The sequence below is a fragment of the Panthera tigris genome, chromosome A2, assembly GCF_018350195.1.
Source record: "Panthera tigris isolate Pti1 chromosome A2, P.tigris_Pti1_mat1.1, whole genome shotgun sequence".
Classification (NCBI taxonomy): domain Eukaryota; kingdom Metazoa; phylum Chordata; class Mammalia; order Carnivora; family Felidae; genus Panthera; species Panthera tigris.
Window position 1 is genome coordinate 103269449 of NC_056661.1, and position 16157 is coordinate 103285605.

Below are 16157 nucleotides of genomic sequence, written 5' to 3' on the forward strand. Positions count from 1 at the left end.
TAAAAACAATTTTTGGTAACTGTGTGATTTATTGATACTAGTCACATCATCTGTGGACACGTTTTTCAGTCTCATTAAGGCTCTTTGTGTGTTGATAAATAATTAAAATAACTTATATAAAAAAATATATAGCATAGACATATACATGTATATAATATAACATTGCTCCCTTTGTAGGTCATTGCTTGACCTGAAGTACTCTAAAGAATTACATTTCATTTTGGAGTTGTCTTCATCTTGAATTATTTTTATCAACTACAATTTTGCTTTACACTAGCTTCATTAGTAGAACTAGAATTAGAAACTAAAACACAAGTAAGTGAAATGACTTAACCAGAATTTTCAAGAGATTTATTTACTGTTAAATTTAGATTTTTCTCTTCAAAGGTCTGTATATTTTTCTAAAAGGTTCTTGTGACCTTTATTCTCTTAAATGTATTATTTTCTGAAAATTAACCTATCCATTCCAGAATTTATTATCTGTCTCCAAAACAGTACCTCTTTCATTTTATCAAGTTGGTTATTATTATATTTCCAAGTTGGTTATTATTATATTTAATTCTGTCCTAGACAAGAATTAGGTTGCTTTTTAACCATAGGGTTTTGTTTGTTGTTTTGTTGTTTTTTTATTGTAGCCTTAATGTTAGTCCTTTGGTGAATGAGAGAGGAAGAAATTTAGAAGATAAAAAAGAAATGAATTACCTGGTTTCTTCAGCTTTCCTTTCATGGATACTGTATCAGTTTAATTTTTCATGGTTTTCTTTGAACTAATTATCTGAATACTCCATGGTTTCTTAAAATGTGAAATTTAGGACCTTAGAAACAGTTATTATTTTTTTTAATGAGGTACTTAATGTATGTATGTATTCCTAAAATATTTAGGCAAGTTTGAGGAAAACATTATGGGTAAAGAGTAGAAAAAGTTAGGATGATTGAGTATTACCTTGTCACTATACTATTAAAAATATGGCCACATAATGTGACTTAGTGTAAAATTGTTTATGCATTCTGGGTGTGTATGTGATCTTTTAGTATAAAGAATACATGAAGCCAAGGATCCTAAGTGTGATTTAGTTCATGAATAGGCAGCCATTTTGAGCACTTGAGAACTGATAGATTGAACTATATGAAAGTAACTCTTTAAGTACCTTCTCTCCAAATAATAGCAAATGGAGGAGAAATTCTGCTTTGAAAGAAACTGTTAGACACTCCATATAATAGACACAGACAGCTGCACAAGGAAGATAGGCCTAGGAAAGACTAAGTCAGTGGGATTCAGTCACATCCAAGTGAAATTACATCCATCAGTAACTTTCCTTTTAAGTGACTGAAATCTTCTGGATCCAAATTTCTCTTGTCAGGTACTCATTCATGTCATTTATCAAGGAACCAAATAATTGCCTAGTTACATCAAGGACCTTGTTGTGACATGGCCTGTAAATGTAGATATTTTTTAAAAGGAAAGTTGAGTTTCATGTAGAGCATTGAGCACAGTGACCAAAGATTTCCTTGACTGTTCTTTTGAAGCTTTCATTTGTAAATAAATTATGAAATCTTTTTTTTGTCTTCATTCCTTTTTAAAATAAGAGTCCTGTGTTTTGTCTCAGATTTATTTTCTGGTCTGTTTCATATTTACTAAGGATGCTAAAATCCATTTTTTCATCCATCAAATTGTTAGACGGAGGATATATAAGAAACATAAGAACTTAGAGGATCATGGGAATATTCCTAAGAGGATAAGGGAGAAATCTTAATATAAACCAAGGTGTCATTTGAGCTGGGTTTTGAATTATGGGCAGGTTTCAGGAGATTAAGATGAGAACTAGCAAATCCTTCAAGAGAATGGATGAACATGAATAAAGACACCTGATCGCATGTGAGATCATTGGAATAAGGTATAATGTAGGTTTAAGGTAGGTGTGGCCTTAGATTCAAACTAAAGATTTTAAGAGTCCTAATGGGGATTCATTGAAGGCAAGAGATAATAGAGAGTATATAGTACTTTAGAAGATTGATATGTGATGAAGGAATGTGCAACTGGAGGTAGACAGGTTTGGGTGCTAGGAACCTTGAGTGAGGGAAAAATTGAAGGATTAGAAAGATTCAGGAGACCTAACTTCATACTAGACGTTAAAACACTATTAACCAAAACAGGGAGGCAAGGAAGAAAACAGAATGTTAAACCAAACTGACTAAGATAATTAATTGAAAAGAATGGTGATGCTAGTAACAGAAAGATGAGTGGCCATATTAATTTTTGGAGACATACAATAGATGAATGGTATCATCTGGGATTATGAGGTTTCTTTTTAGGGGTGTTGCTTTAGAAATTTCCAGAATGCATTTAAAGTTATGGGGTTATAAATATAGAGAGGAATCAGACTCTGGAAATAGATTTCATAACTGTTACAGATTTGTTCTGTACAACTCAGGTATCCAGTCCTAATTTTACTACCTTTACTTTTTTGTAAATGAGTGTGTTTCTGAATGGATACTGAAGGACTAGTAGGAAATCATGTTCTATAAGAATGGAGGAACTGAAAAAAAAAAAAAAAAGCAGGGGGAAGTGGGGGAAAGAATGGAGAAACTGAAAGAATTGGATATAGGTGTCCTTGGTTGAGCCGGGCCACAGACTTAGTCCAGAGAAGTTTACCAAGTAGGAGAGATCCTCAAGATGAGGTAGTATAGTTCTCTGTGGGATTTTTTAAAGATTTATTTTAGTGATCAAAATATTTCCATGTAAATAAAACTTATCTTTGCTTAGTTGAATGTTAGCTAGTCCACCTTAAGTTGTGAAATATTTGTAATTTGTCTCCTACCTTCTTTATTATTATTATCTTTAGCTTTCTTTCCATACCTCTTTTTTTGTGTGTGTTTCCTTCATACCAGCTCCATTTGCTCTACTTTAAGGAGAGGTGCTTAATTCTTAGGATACATTCATACTACTTGACAGGATTATTAAGCCACAGAATTTTGTTTTAGATGTTCTGGGAACATGCCTCAAAATGTGTATTTATTTATAACAAGTTCTCAATGCTGATTCTGATAGTTTGGGCATACTTTGAGAACCACTGCTTTATACCAGAAGCCCTTTTAGCTGAAGCCCTAAGATCATGGTTCTAAGCTTGCTGGGGATGCAAATCACCTTTGGAAGGAATTACCAAACAAACAGGCGAAAAGGAAAAAAAAAAAACCTCTTGGAGAATCAAAATCCGTAGTATAAATCTATGGGGTTGAAGCGTGGGCATTTGTGGTTTTACAAAGGTTCACAGGTATAAGCTACCTAACAGTACCTATGCCAGTTCTCTCTCTAGCCCTTGGATTTACCCTTTCATTATATTAAGTTCCAAGTCTTTGGGGAAATTTTTAGAAAAGTATTCATTTAGCAGATAATTATTCTATGACCCTTTGCACCAGATGCTGGACTTAGTTACGGAACTCAGAGGTGAACAACATAGGCATGATACCTCAGAGTTTAAATATCCCTGGCCTTTTTTTGCATATGCTCCCATATTTATTGATCCAAACCCAAATGAGTTGGCCTTTTTCAAGTCTTTTTACTAGAGCTGTGTTTATGTAGGGACCTCATAAGATCAAGAGCTCCATTCTCTCCTAGCTGAACCTGATCATTGACTTTTGGAGACTTAAGAGAGGAAGGGCAGTTCTCTTGGCCAAAACACAATTATAAAAAGCATTTTTTTTTATGATTTCAGTTCTTTCAAATTCATTGAAGTTTATTTTATGGCCCAGAATATGGTCTATCTTACTCTGTGTGCACTTGAAAAGAATGTATATGCATCACTTGTTGAACGGGATGTCCTATAAAAATAGGTCAATATATTTATTGTTCAGGTGTTTTTTTTAATTTTTAAAAACATTTTTAATGTTTATTTTTGAAAGAGAGACAGAATGCAAGTGGGTTAGAGGCAGGGAGAGAGTCACAGAATCTGAAGCAGACTTTAGGCTCCAAGCTGTCAGCACAGAGCCTTCTGTGGGGCTCGAACTCATGAGCTGTGAGATCATGACCTGAGCTAAAGTCGGATGCTCAACTGACTGAGCCACCCAGGTGCCCCTAATTTTTTTTAATGTTTTTATTTTTGAGAGAGAGAGTGGGGGAGAGACAGAGAGAGAGGGAAACGCAGAATCCGAAGCAGTCTCCAGGCTCTGAGCTGACTGCAGAGAGCCTGACGTGAGGCTTGAACTCATGAATGGTGAGATCATGACCTGAGCCAAAGTCAGGCACTTAACTGACTGAGCCACTTACGTGCCCCTGTTCAGGTGTTTTTATAAATATTTATTTTCTATCTACTTGTACTATTAATTACTAAGAGTATTAAAGTCTCTGACTGTAATGGTAGATTTATGTGTATCACCTTTCAGTTCTATTAGTATTTGCTTTATACATTATTTCTTCTTGACAAATTCGTCTCTTTATCAATGTAATGTCCCTTTTAATCTCTGGTAACATTCTTATTCTGAAGCTTACTTAGTCTGATGTTAGCACTCTGATAAGATTTTGATTACTGTTTACATGATGTATCTTTTATTCCTCTTTACTTCTATCTATATTTTTATGCTTAAAATAGCTTTATATTTATAATTAATTATTTTATATATTTTTAGATACATGGAGATATGTATTCCATACATATGTAGACACCCATACACACAACTGTATTTGAAGTCGATTAGATTTTGGGGCGCCTGGGTGGCTCACTTGGTTGTGTGTCTTTTGATTTCAGTTCAGGTCATGATCTCACCGTTTGTGAGCTGAAGCCCCACTTTGGGCTCTGCACTGTTTGTGCAGTGCGGAGCCTGCTTGGGAGTGTCTCTATCCCTCTCACTCTTGCCCTCCCCTGCTGATTCTCTCTCTCTCTCTCTCTCTCTCTCTCTCTCTCTGAAAATAAATAAATAAACTCAAAAATATAAATAAAAAGTCCCCAATCCAAAAAAAGGATTGGACTTCTGGTAGACAGCATATAGTTGGAACTTACTGTTTTATCCAGTTTGACAATCTTAGTCTTTTAACTGGGTTACATTGCTTAGAGTTAATATAATTATTGATATGGTTGGATTTAAATCTGCCATCTTTGTATTTTCTGTTTATTTCATCTAGTCTTTGCTATTTTTTATTCTCTCCTTCTGCTTACTTTCACATTGAGTATTTTTTATAAATTCATTTTATCTCCATTGTTGTCTTATTTAGGCCCTGTTTTAAGAATTAATATTTGCCCTAGTGTTTATAATATATATCCTTAATGTATCACTCACGTTTTTCAAATATTATTTTACTACTTCACAATTAATGTAAGAATCTTAAAATATACACTGAATGCTAGAGGCAGTTAAGGCTAGCTCATTCCTCATCTGAAAGTCTCTTCCCTTCAGATTCTCAAAGTTCTTATTTATCTCTGTTGTGTCTAACTCAAGAGACTTGTCCAATAGCATTACACTGAATAAAAATCAAGGAAGTGTGCACATTCCCAAATTTTCACATGTCTGTTTCTTCCTCTGTTTCTATCTGGCATTCTTCTTTTTCATTTTTCCTTACCCCTGAGCTATCAAAAGTGCCCGTTATGTGAAAATGCAAACTTTAACATTTAAATTTAAAGCACGTGTGTTTGTGCGTGCCTGCGTGTGTGTGTGTGTGTGTGTGTGTGTGTGTGTGTGTGTGTGTGTGTAGGGAGTATATGTGAATCTTTGTATACCTACTCAGTTTTCCTAAAACTGTTTGAAAAATAAAGTCTTATTATTAAAAAAAATTAAAGACCGGTAAGTGGAAACATGTATATTTTAAGTTTTGTTTGTTATAAAAATATACATAAAAAATTTCAAAAAGAAGAGTTTAAACTCCTATGATCTCATAGCATCTTAGTGAATTTACTTTTATTCATAGAATTATAATGATTTTGTTCCAAAAAAAGTTTTTAAATATAGCTGTGGTATATTATTTGAAAACTACAAATATCAGAATAAATTGGGAACAATTTTCCATCAAAATATTTCTTGATATCCATTCCCTCCCTTTTTCATTTTTGTGGCTTCTTTGAGATCTTTCTCAACATCTGTTTCATTGCTCTCTACCACATTATTCTGTACACCTTAGCTTCTTCAGTGTTTTCTCTTGCCTTCTTTCTGTGGTTCTTCTGATGAGACATCCATGGATTCCACTCTGTTTGCTTTGATTCAACTTTTTATTTTTTTAAATGTTTATTTATTTTTGAGAGAGAGCAAGAGAGTGCGAGTATGGGAGAGGCAGGGAGAGTCGGAGACAGGATCCTTAGCAGGCTCCACGCTGTGGGGCCAGAACTCACGAACTGTGAGATCATGATTGGAGCCAAAGTAGGACACTTAACCGACTGAGCCACCCAGGCTCCCTGGCTTTACTCATTTTTATTGCCACTGTTTAACTGCATTCTGTAGCTTTAATATATCTCAGTTCTCCAAACTTCTGGGTCTTTCTCTTGCCCAATAAAATGGCTTAATCATGAGCTGCAGTCATTGTAGAAAGCCTACCAGTATCCTCCCTAATATTCAGAGTAGGCCATGCATTCTTCTGCTTCTTTATTCTCCACTAGACCCTGCCTTTACATTATTCTCCAAATGCATTATTCCAAGGCTGTCATGAACATTTACTGAACAAATTTAGGGTAAGAGAGATGTCTTACGGCACAAGTCTAAAATTTAAAATTGAATGTTTTATATCACTGTTCTTAGAAGTTACTTGGCTATCCCTACCACCAAGAATGTTGCCTTTTTGCCTTAGACCTGGCTTTTTAAAAAGCAGTGATCAGTGATTTAAGTTAATGTTTTTGAACATAAAATGTTGCCGTGTAGTACATTATAAAAGGAACCTAAAGAGGAAATTGGAAAATAAACTGGATCTGGTGAAGGACACTTTATTATTTTTTTAAGTTTATTTATTGTTAAGAGAGAGCAAGAGTGGGAGCTGGGGAGGGGCAGAGGGAAAGGGAGAGAATCTTAAGCAGGTTCCACACTCAGCGATGGCCCAACATGGGGTTCCCATCCACAAGCCGTGAGATCATGACCTGAGCCACAATCAAGCGTTGGATGCTTAACCAACTGAGCCATTCAGGCACCCCAGTTAGTTGTTTTTTAAAAATATTTATTTATTTTGAGAGAGAGAGAAAGAACAAGCATGGGGGCAGGGCAGAGAGAGAGAGAGAGAGAGAGAGAGAGAGAGAGAGAATCCCCAGCAGGCCCATGCCATCCCAGGACCATGAGATCACCTGAGCTGATACCAAGAGTCGGATGCTTAACTGACTGAGCCACCCAGGTATCCTTTAGTTACTTTAAGAATGCTTTTCTACTAGTAAAATTTGAGAAGAGATGTTTAGTTTTCACAGTACTCCTATTTGGATAATGAAGGTAATCCAGCTGCCACTGAATTTTTCTTGTTAAGGTGTATTCTGATAAAAATTTACATTAAAAAGAAAATGTATACTCATTTGGTGATGTTGTTAGATGTGTGGAATGGCTAACATGCCTTGCACATTCAGTATTTAATATGACATTCTTTGACTTTTAAATCTATATTAATTAAAACACTAAACCCTTAAATAACTTTGTATGTTCATAAATATTTTTATGTTATATGTTATCAGTGTTTGAATTTTTTAATTTTATTTTTCTTTTAAAATTAAGTACATTGTAGACGAGTAATTGTATTTAAAGAAAACAAAAGCCTGAACATGATATATATTAATTACATAGTGAAGTGTGGTATTTCTGGAGTAAGCAATTTTAGAGTAGCAAACATCATAATTTCAAGTATATATAGCAATGAAATATTTCTCATTCACTCATCCGTTTTTCAGTAAAATTTGTTTTTGAAATGTTTTATTATTTTCCATGGCAATGTGTTAATATTTTAAGTAATCCAGAAGAGATTATCTGTTACGTATTCAATTATTTGGGAAGACTGGGACTCTAGCCACAGCTGTGCTATTAGCTAGATGCATGACTCGACTTAAGTTACCTCTGAAGTCATTTTCTTATATGTAAAGCATCAACTTTATTTTTTCTCAAATTTTGTAACTTACATAACTTGAAGAGATTCCAAAACAAATACTGTACAGTCCTGAAAAAGGTCTCAAAGTTTGTAATCCCGCCATCCATCCACCACTTAAATCATCTGCCTAGTATCACTCAGTACTAAGTGACAGGGAGAGACCTTCTGCCCCAGATAGAATTGTGTAAGTAACCCATTTCCTCTTTCTTTTTTTTTTTTAATTTTTTAATGTTTATTTATTTTTGAGAGAGAGAGACAGAGTGCGAGTAAGGGAGTGCAGAGAGAGAGGAAGACACAGAATCTGAAGCAGGTTCCAGACTCTGAGCTGTCAGCTTGGGTGCTTAATCGACTGAGCCACCCAGACACCCCTAGTAACCCATTTTCTCTTGAGGCAGGTCTGACCATTTGTAGTTTCTCTCTTCAAGTGAACTGACGTGTCTCTCCTTAATAATTTCAGTCCTTGGAGTCATACAAAACAAGCATAATCCAAGTTCTAGTATTAGAAACCATCTATATTTTCTCATTTTTTTTTATTAATCAAACATCCTGTTTTCATCTGTTCCTTCTGTAACAAGGTTTTGATTTGTATTGATTTTGTATAGTTTCAGACATATGAAATAAACATAATATAATGAATTTGAAAATAACACTGGGTATAAATTTTGGAGTTGGTAGATTTTTATATCAATGTAATAATGTATAGGAATCTCATTTTTAAAAATGTTTTAAAGATTTTTAAAAGTTTATTTGTGAGAGAGAGAGAGAGAGAGAGAGAGAGCGAGCCTGGGGGAGGGGCAGGGAGAGGGGGGTAGAGAGAGAGAAATCCCAGGCCTGATGCGAGGCTTGAAGTCCCAAACCATAATATCATGACCTGAGCTGAAATCAAGAGTTGGATACTTAACCGACTGAAATACACAGGCGCCCCGTGACTCTAATATTTTTAACATTTGTAGCTGAACCTAGAAAAATGTTATTTTAAATTCTGTATGGCTAGGATTTAATGTTCATGTTAGATGCTTACTATGTCCCAGTCTCTATTCTTTGCTCTCTAAATGTATCATCTCATTCAGTTTTTACAGTAGTCCTATGAGGTATTCACATTTCCACTTTGGAAATTAGGAAACTGAGGTACAGAGCACTAAGCATAATGAAATAGAAATTATTCCAGTTACATACTGCAATTATATAAATTATGTATTAAAATACAGTTTTTTTCCCTTCCAGTAAATACTGTTATACTGCTTGATAAATCTGCTCTTCATATTAGTTGCTGAGATTTACAGAGTGCTTTTTATGGACCACTGTGCTAGTTAGTGCTTTCCATATTTTATCTCATGTATTCCTCAGAGCAATCCCAAGAATAGATGCAGATTTTATCCATATTTTTTGAGTGAGGACTAAGAATTACTTGTCTATGATGACACAACTAGAAAGTGGTAGAATTGGGGTAGTCTTGACTCTGTAGCTTATGCTCTAATCATGAGGTATACTTCTCTCCAGACGACACTACTTTAGCATAGTTGACTTTGTTGGGTCAGAAGTAGATGCTTCCTGGCAGGCAGTTCCAACTCTTCAAGGTACTGACTGTTGATGCATGCATCAGGGAAGCCCTTTAAAAATGCTTAATTCTTTTTTTTTCCTACTTTAATTTATAGGTAAGCTTACTAGATACATGTGGAATAAATACAAAGCCACAACTTGATCTCTGATGTAGAAGACCACATAGTCAGTCTTTTGTCCTTGGAAGATAGTAGCCAAAACAAGTCACACTGCTTACTCTGTCTGTAAGGGAGATTTGGAATATTAAGTGAAATTTTAGGATAGAGAAATATTAGCAATAGCCTCTTAGTTTTTTTCTAAGTTAAATTTCAGCTTAGATTTAATTGGGGTTTAAAGCAGATTTCCATGATATCTAATGTATTTATGTTCAAATTCCTATCAGAGTTAAGTACAACATATCTTTTGGGTTGTCTGCTAGTCTCCATCATTTACACTTGGAATTAAGATTTAATTATACTTCTGTGGTAAATGATGTGGTTGCTTCCTCTTGCATTATGCTTATCTCATAGTTCTTAGCTTGCAGTCAAAGCAGTTCTCAGTATCACATTCAGAATCTGCTTAAAGCTCTTCACTTAGAGACTGAAGCACAGAGAAAAGTTAACACATGTGACTATCCAACAAGGGAATTCAGCCTTCCCTCTCTGTTTCCCTGTGACTCAACAAGGGAATTCAACTCTGTTTATTTCTCATATGTCAAGAAGTATGTTTCTCTGAAAACTGTGTTTCACATTCTTTTTTTTCTTGTACAGTTTTGTTTTTGCTTTCTTTGGAAATTATTCAGCTTGGCATGGTAGCTCTTCTCAGTAGTGCTGTATGTGTCTGTGATTGTGCCACTTTTCACTTTCTTTTTCTCAATGGAACTTAGAAGCATTAAACACATCTTTCTAGTAGTTATATATTAAAATGAAGTTTCTCTATAATGTGTGACTACTTTGGCAGTTTCATCTCAGCTACATGGGTATCTGAAAGAAATAAATAAATTTTTATGATTATCACAGTAAAAAAAAAAAAAAAAAGTTCTTCTAATCACTAAGCACCTAAAATTTCTCCAGAAAATAAAGGCACCAAGGTAGCAAATGAATACAAGTTGATAGTGAAGTAAATACAAGAAACACTAGAGAAAATTTTGAGAAATAAATGGAAATGAATAAGTTTTGAAATTTTGGCTAAAATTAGTACATTCATAATCTACCAGGTCTTTACAGTGAGGTGTATTTTCTGCCATTTTTGTTGCACATTTCACTAAAAGAGCTAGTTAGGGATACACTCTTTACAATTGTAACCAAACATTTCTAATATAGTCTTTAACAAAGGAAGGCAGTGTAGGCACAGGGGATAAGAATTGTTTGAAAATTTCCTCTCTGAGATATAGTTGAGTAGAACCAGCCTGTAGTTATTAGGTGTGCTTGTTTTCAACACAGTTGCATACAGTATGCATTCAGCATAGTTTCTCAAGCATTCAGCATAGTTTAACTGTGTTAAATTGCCATAGTTGAAGAAAATACAGCAGATTGCAATTTTTCAAAATATTTATTGATCAAATACATGTTTGCTTATGTAAATATAAACCCTCCAACATTTTTATATTTTCTTTTTTGTTTTAGTAAGATAGATTTATTTTGACAACTAAAACTGATAATAACAACAATAATAATACAAGAGGAGGCAACTCAATGTTTCAAATGATAAAATTATTTCATTTTAACTACTAAGAACCTATACAAGATCATGGCATTTAGGGTATCTGTCTCTTTGGACCAGATCATATGTTATTTGAATCTACTGTGGTATTGTTAGTATGTTTCATAAGACATAGTACAGAGCTGCTATGATCTTTAAATGTTAATATTCTTTTCTTATCACTTTACTGTGTAGATACCCTTCATGAGACCCAACTCTGCCACAGCTCATCCTCGGAGGCAATCCTGGAAACCTCTTTTATAAGTGTGATTTTAAAAATGTGGATAACACTCTCAATAGAGTACATAAAGTAAAGGAGAACAGCTATCTTATCCTTCCCATAAGCTTATCACTGCAAAAAGTTGCCTTTGCTTGTCAGGTTTGGATAGAATGTAATTGATTGGTTTGTTGCTTGGACTGACAAGGCAGTTAATTTGCCTGTGTGGATTTTTTTCTATTTTTTTCTTTTTCTACTTTTTTTTTCCTTGCACTAATCAGAAATATTTGATATGTGCATTGTTGAAAAATAGTAGATAATGTCTTGTCAGAATTGTCTTATTAAGTGATGTCTTTCCTTCTTGCTTCTTTGGCAAATGATGACATGTGGTGTTTGGACTTACTGAAGAGCTATGGAAGCCTGTGGGACTTAAATGCAATGTGCTACTACTCACTGTTGTTGTTGAACAATACCAGTAACAAGAAAGACAATGCATTCCACTAGTCTGCTATCCTGTTTAATCCAGCTTAATACATATATTCATATATGAAATGTTAACATTGGGAAACAACTATAGACTCTTATATTAAAGGTTATTTCTATTTATATTATTCAGCAAAAGTGAAAGACTTGTGAAAGCTTATGCCATTCTAGTTTTGGCTCATTAATCCTAGTGTGAAAGCACTAATATTATTAGCATGAAACTATTACAACTTCAGATTTTAACCTCATTAGTAAAATATATCTGTGTTGATCTCTAGGTATTTTTTAGTAATACCCAAATTTATTCAGTCTATTGATTTAATACAAACTTTCTGTGTTCAGTATAATTTTATTTTTCTCAACCTTAAATAAGAGGTTATGAAATAAGGAGGGAGATACAAAGCTTAATGACTATACAGCTTGCCAGCTGAAAGATCTTCATCAACATCTGTATTTTTCCAGAGATTTACAGAATTAAAATTTGATCTTCAAGTTTTAATGATCCAGTTTTAAATCAACGACAGACATACGTTGAATATTCCATCACTCCATCTTGAACTGATTTAGAAGAGACTCTTTGCTGAAATTGAAATGTACATATACATGTAATTCTCAACATGTCTCTTGGAATTTTCTGATTTATAATTGTGGTTTTGGACATCTTTTCAGGTATAGTGGCAATTAAAAATAGTTTAAACTTTAGGAATAGAGTAGGCAGTGTTATAAATAATCAAAAGCAAGTGTAAGTATAAAGTTGCTGTATGGTAGTTATCTATAGTTATAGTAAGGAACCATATTATGGATAAGATGTTTAATAAAAGTAATATGTATATAAAGTATGTATAGACTGAGATTAACTTATCAAAAGATCTTTTAATATTGGAGGAAAAATATTAATAGCCTGTAGCAAAACCAGTTGGCTTTTTTTTTTTTTTTTTAGGAATAACGAAAGACTCATTATTTATTTCTACATAAGCTTAAGAAAAAGTTGGTAATTATTACTATTGCTGACCTGCAGCTGATTATAAGAAAATGTCAGATTGCCATTTCCTTAAAAGAATATGTTAATCTTCCTGGCCCTGCTTTGTTATATGCTGAGAAATTACTAGTGGTCATTTTATTTTGGGTTTTTGAGAAATCATTAAGCCTTGTGGTTTTGGTGTTACTATTAATCAAAATCCTTTCCACTTTGGTTCTAATTATGATACTACATTATCATCATTCTCCATCTTGCAGTCTCCAGTGGTGGATATGCTATTCCATATTTGGTGCTAGCCCTAAAATCTTTGTCACACTTCACAAATACAAATCTCATTAATTCATAAGGTCCTGCAAACATGTATTTAGAGTAAGAGAACTTTTAAAGGGAGTAGAATAAAACATACTTTCCTAATAATCTCCTAAGTGCTCTCATTTTTCCACAGTTTTAAAACTCTTTTCCATGATTGGCCCAGTTGCTCTGCAAAGAAGATATTAATGTGTCTTTAAGAAAATATGCACTAAATGGTGTGTATTTCACAGACGAAAAATTTGCATGCCAGGTAGATTATGGTTATTTGTCACGTAATAGGGAAATGAAAAAAAAATACTAAAATATCAGGAGGGAAATTAAAGGACTCTGAAATACAAGAAGAATGACATAGTAGTATATAGTGGTGGTTCTCAAACTTTATAGTATATTAGAATCCCACGAAAGATTTGATAAAACACAGATTGTTGTGTTATTCCACCTACTTATTGTCCTCTTCTTCAACTTTACTCCCTCCTCCTGTCTCCCTACAGTTTCTGAGTCAGGGGGTCTGGGATGAGGCCTGAAAATTTGCATTTTTAACAAGTTCCTGAGTGATGCTGCTGGCCAGGGACACCACTTTGAGAACCATTTGTATGTAATGGTTTTTAAAAGAATCAATGTGTTGTGGTTGTCCTTGATTGATTGAGGATGGAGTTAATGTACGTAAAAGGGCCCTTAAAATTTCAGAAATATCTGTTTCTAGATAAAAGAGTTTGTGGGAGTTTCATCTACAATACATACAATGTCTTTATTTTTATAAATTCAGTAAAACAATTTTTTTTAATTTTTATGTTTTTAATTTTTAATTTTAATTATGGGGAAATCAGTACTTTAGATTACAGAAGTGAATCAAAAAACATAGCCTTTGTCCATAATTCACTGATTCCTTTGTTAAAAAAAGATTTGATATTAGAGTTATGTTTGAACATGAAAAAAAGTTTAGCCTTAACCTTTATCCATCTTAAGTTTAGAAATGATTTATGTCTCACTTCTATGCCATCATTATTCATGTATTTCTTGGTATTTTTCTGACTATACATTTACGGCATTAAAAATAGATTGCTGACTAATAAATAATGATCATTTATTACCATTATCTTATTTCCTTGTTTTTATATCCTAACTTAATGAGACCACTCTTTTTAAACAATGTTCCTTTTTTGACAAAACTTACCACTGTTGTACTTGATTCACAACATGAGAATATTTTATGAATATTTCACCAAAATTTATTCAAGGAATGTAGAAGGACTCTGTATAGCAGAGTGGAATGTAACATTTAAAAAAAAATTATTTTCTAAAATTGTTTTTGACAAGTGAAACTTGTTTAAGAGACTCAGCTTTAGGGTTGCATGGCATATGGAGATCAATTTTTTCCTACTTATCTGAGTCGGCACTTTGTAAATATACATAATGTTAAGGATTGTGATTAAAAATATTTCTGAGATGGACATGGTTTGCCAATACTTTAAAAAACGTGGCCTCTTTCTCCCAGTGCTCACTCTAAGACTTCTGCAGTCCTGCTGATAAGATTCACTGCTGTTCAGGTACATAAGATATAATGAAATTGGATGTTCACGCTGGGCTTTGTAAATAAAATGAGATTGACCCCCAGCTATTATCTCATTTATCTGATTTACATTGTAAAATCAGGATCTACACTATTGATTAGAGCATAATTAGTTAATTATGAACAGGGAAGTACAAAGTTATGTGGGGCTTGAGCACAGCAGGTTGTACTGCTGAAAAATTTCCAAGGGCATGAGCAGATGGAGATCAGTTTATTAAAGAACAAAGCAGACGTGTTTCAGGTATGGAAATGTCTAATCATTCTCTCATGCTGTGAGGAGGTACTTGACCTTAATTGTGTATTTTTCTAAGAATTCTGTATGTTTCATTTTTATTTTTTTGTTTCACTTTGAATCTTATAACCTGGCTGCTGCAGATGTAGCTAACTGAATTGATCTCATTATTTAAGCTATCATTAAATGTGAATTTGGATTTCAATAATTATCCAGATTTTTTTCCAGTTAATGTACTTCCATGTGTAAAGAATATTTTTGTCTTTCTTACCACTCATTCAGTCATTATTGCCTGTGATACAAATAGAAGTCTATAGTGGCACTAGTGAAAATATGTTGAAGATCTCTACATTAGTCTTCTATTTGCAGAATGATATAAAATACATTTTCTAATTATTTTGTTTGGAAAATGCTCATGTAGGTGGTTTGCACTAAGTTTGTTGTAAAATACATAAGGAATAAAATATACCTTTATTGATAGGAAATGTTATTCTGATATTGGAAGAATGGAGAATTTTGTCCAAGCTTATATTATTTTAAAAGTGATTTAACTCATGGGCCACAATCCTGCTTCTTCTCCATCTGTTAAAATGGGTAATTGAAATAATTGGCCACTATTCAATGAAAGAATCTATCAATCTGTTAATAGATTTATGTGGGCGTGTTAAGCTGCTAGTGAGATTTAAGTAATGTTAGTATTAAAAGATCAATTCTTTGGATCTTTCTTGTATAGAATTTTTACACAGAAATGATGAAAAGTAAGGAAACCCAACCCATCAATTCTCTCAGTATTTAGTCTGTTTTCTTTTTAAGTGAACAGATGTAATGGTATATATTTTTAGGGTCAGTATTCTACGCTCTATGATAGACATGGATCTAAATAAAACGTTCCTTGACATAACAAAATAGCTGTGAATATGGGTCAACTTGATCACAAAAAATGTACATCCCTTTTCAAGTCCCATGTTACAGATTTCTCTTCTGAAGTTTAGCTTATCCTCTGGCTATAAATTATAGGAGGCACACTTAATTGTTTTAGTTAGTTTAAAAACAGTTATTTAACATATTCTCCTAGTGAAATTATCAATTGGA

The 16157-nt window shown here is 33.5% G+C and overlaps 1 protein-coding gene across 6 annotated transcripts in view; it reads left to right on the forward strand.

Annotated features, from left to right (window-relative positions):
- The window catches only part of PHF14 (PHD finger protein 14), a 209207-nt gene that overhangs the window by 128431 nt on the left and 64619 nt on the right, over nt 1-16157 (forward strand). The window contains exons 17-18 of one of the 6 annotated variants that reach the window (XR_006211374.1): nt 11468-11582; nt 12435-12912. The exons of 4 other annotated variants lie outside the window; for them this stretch is intronic. Coding sequence is in view for 1 of the 2 variants with exons in the window: in XM_042967272.1 (XP_042823206.1) it covers nt 11468-11480 (13 nt within the window). In the remaining variant the exon portion in view is untranslated. Of the gene's footprint in view, nt 1-11467; nt 12913-16157 lie in introns of those variants that run through there. One more of the 6 variants, XM_042967272.1, reaches the window with a different exon arrangement.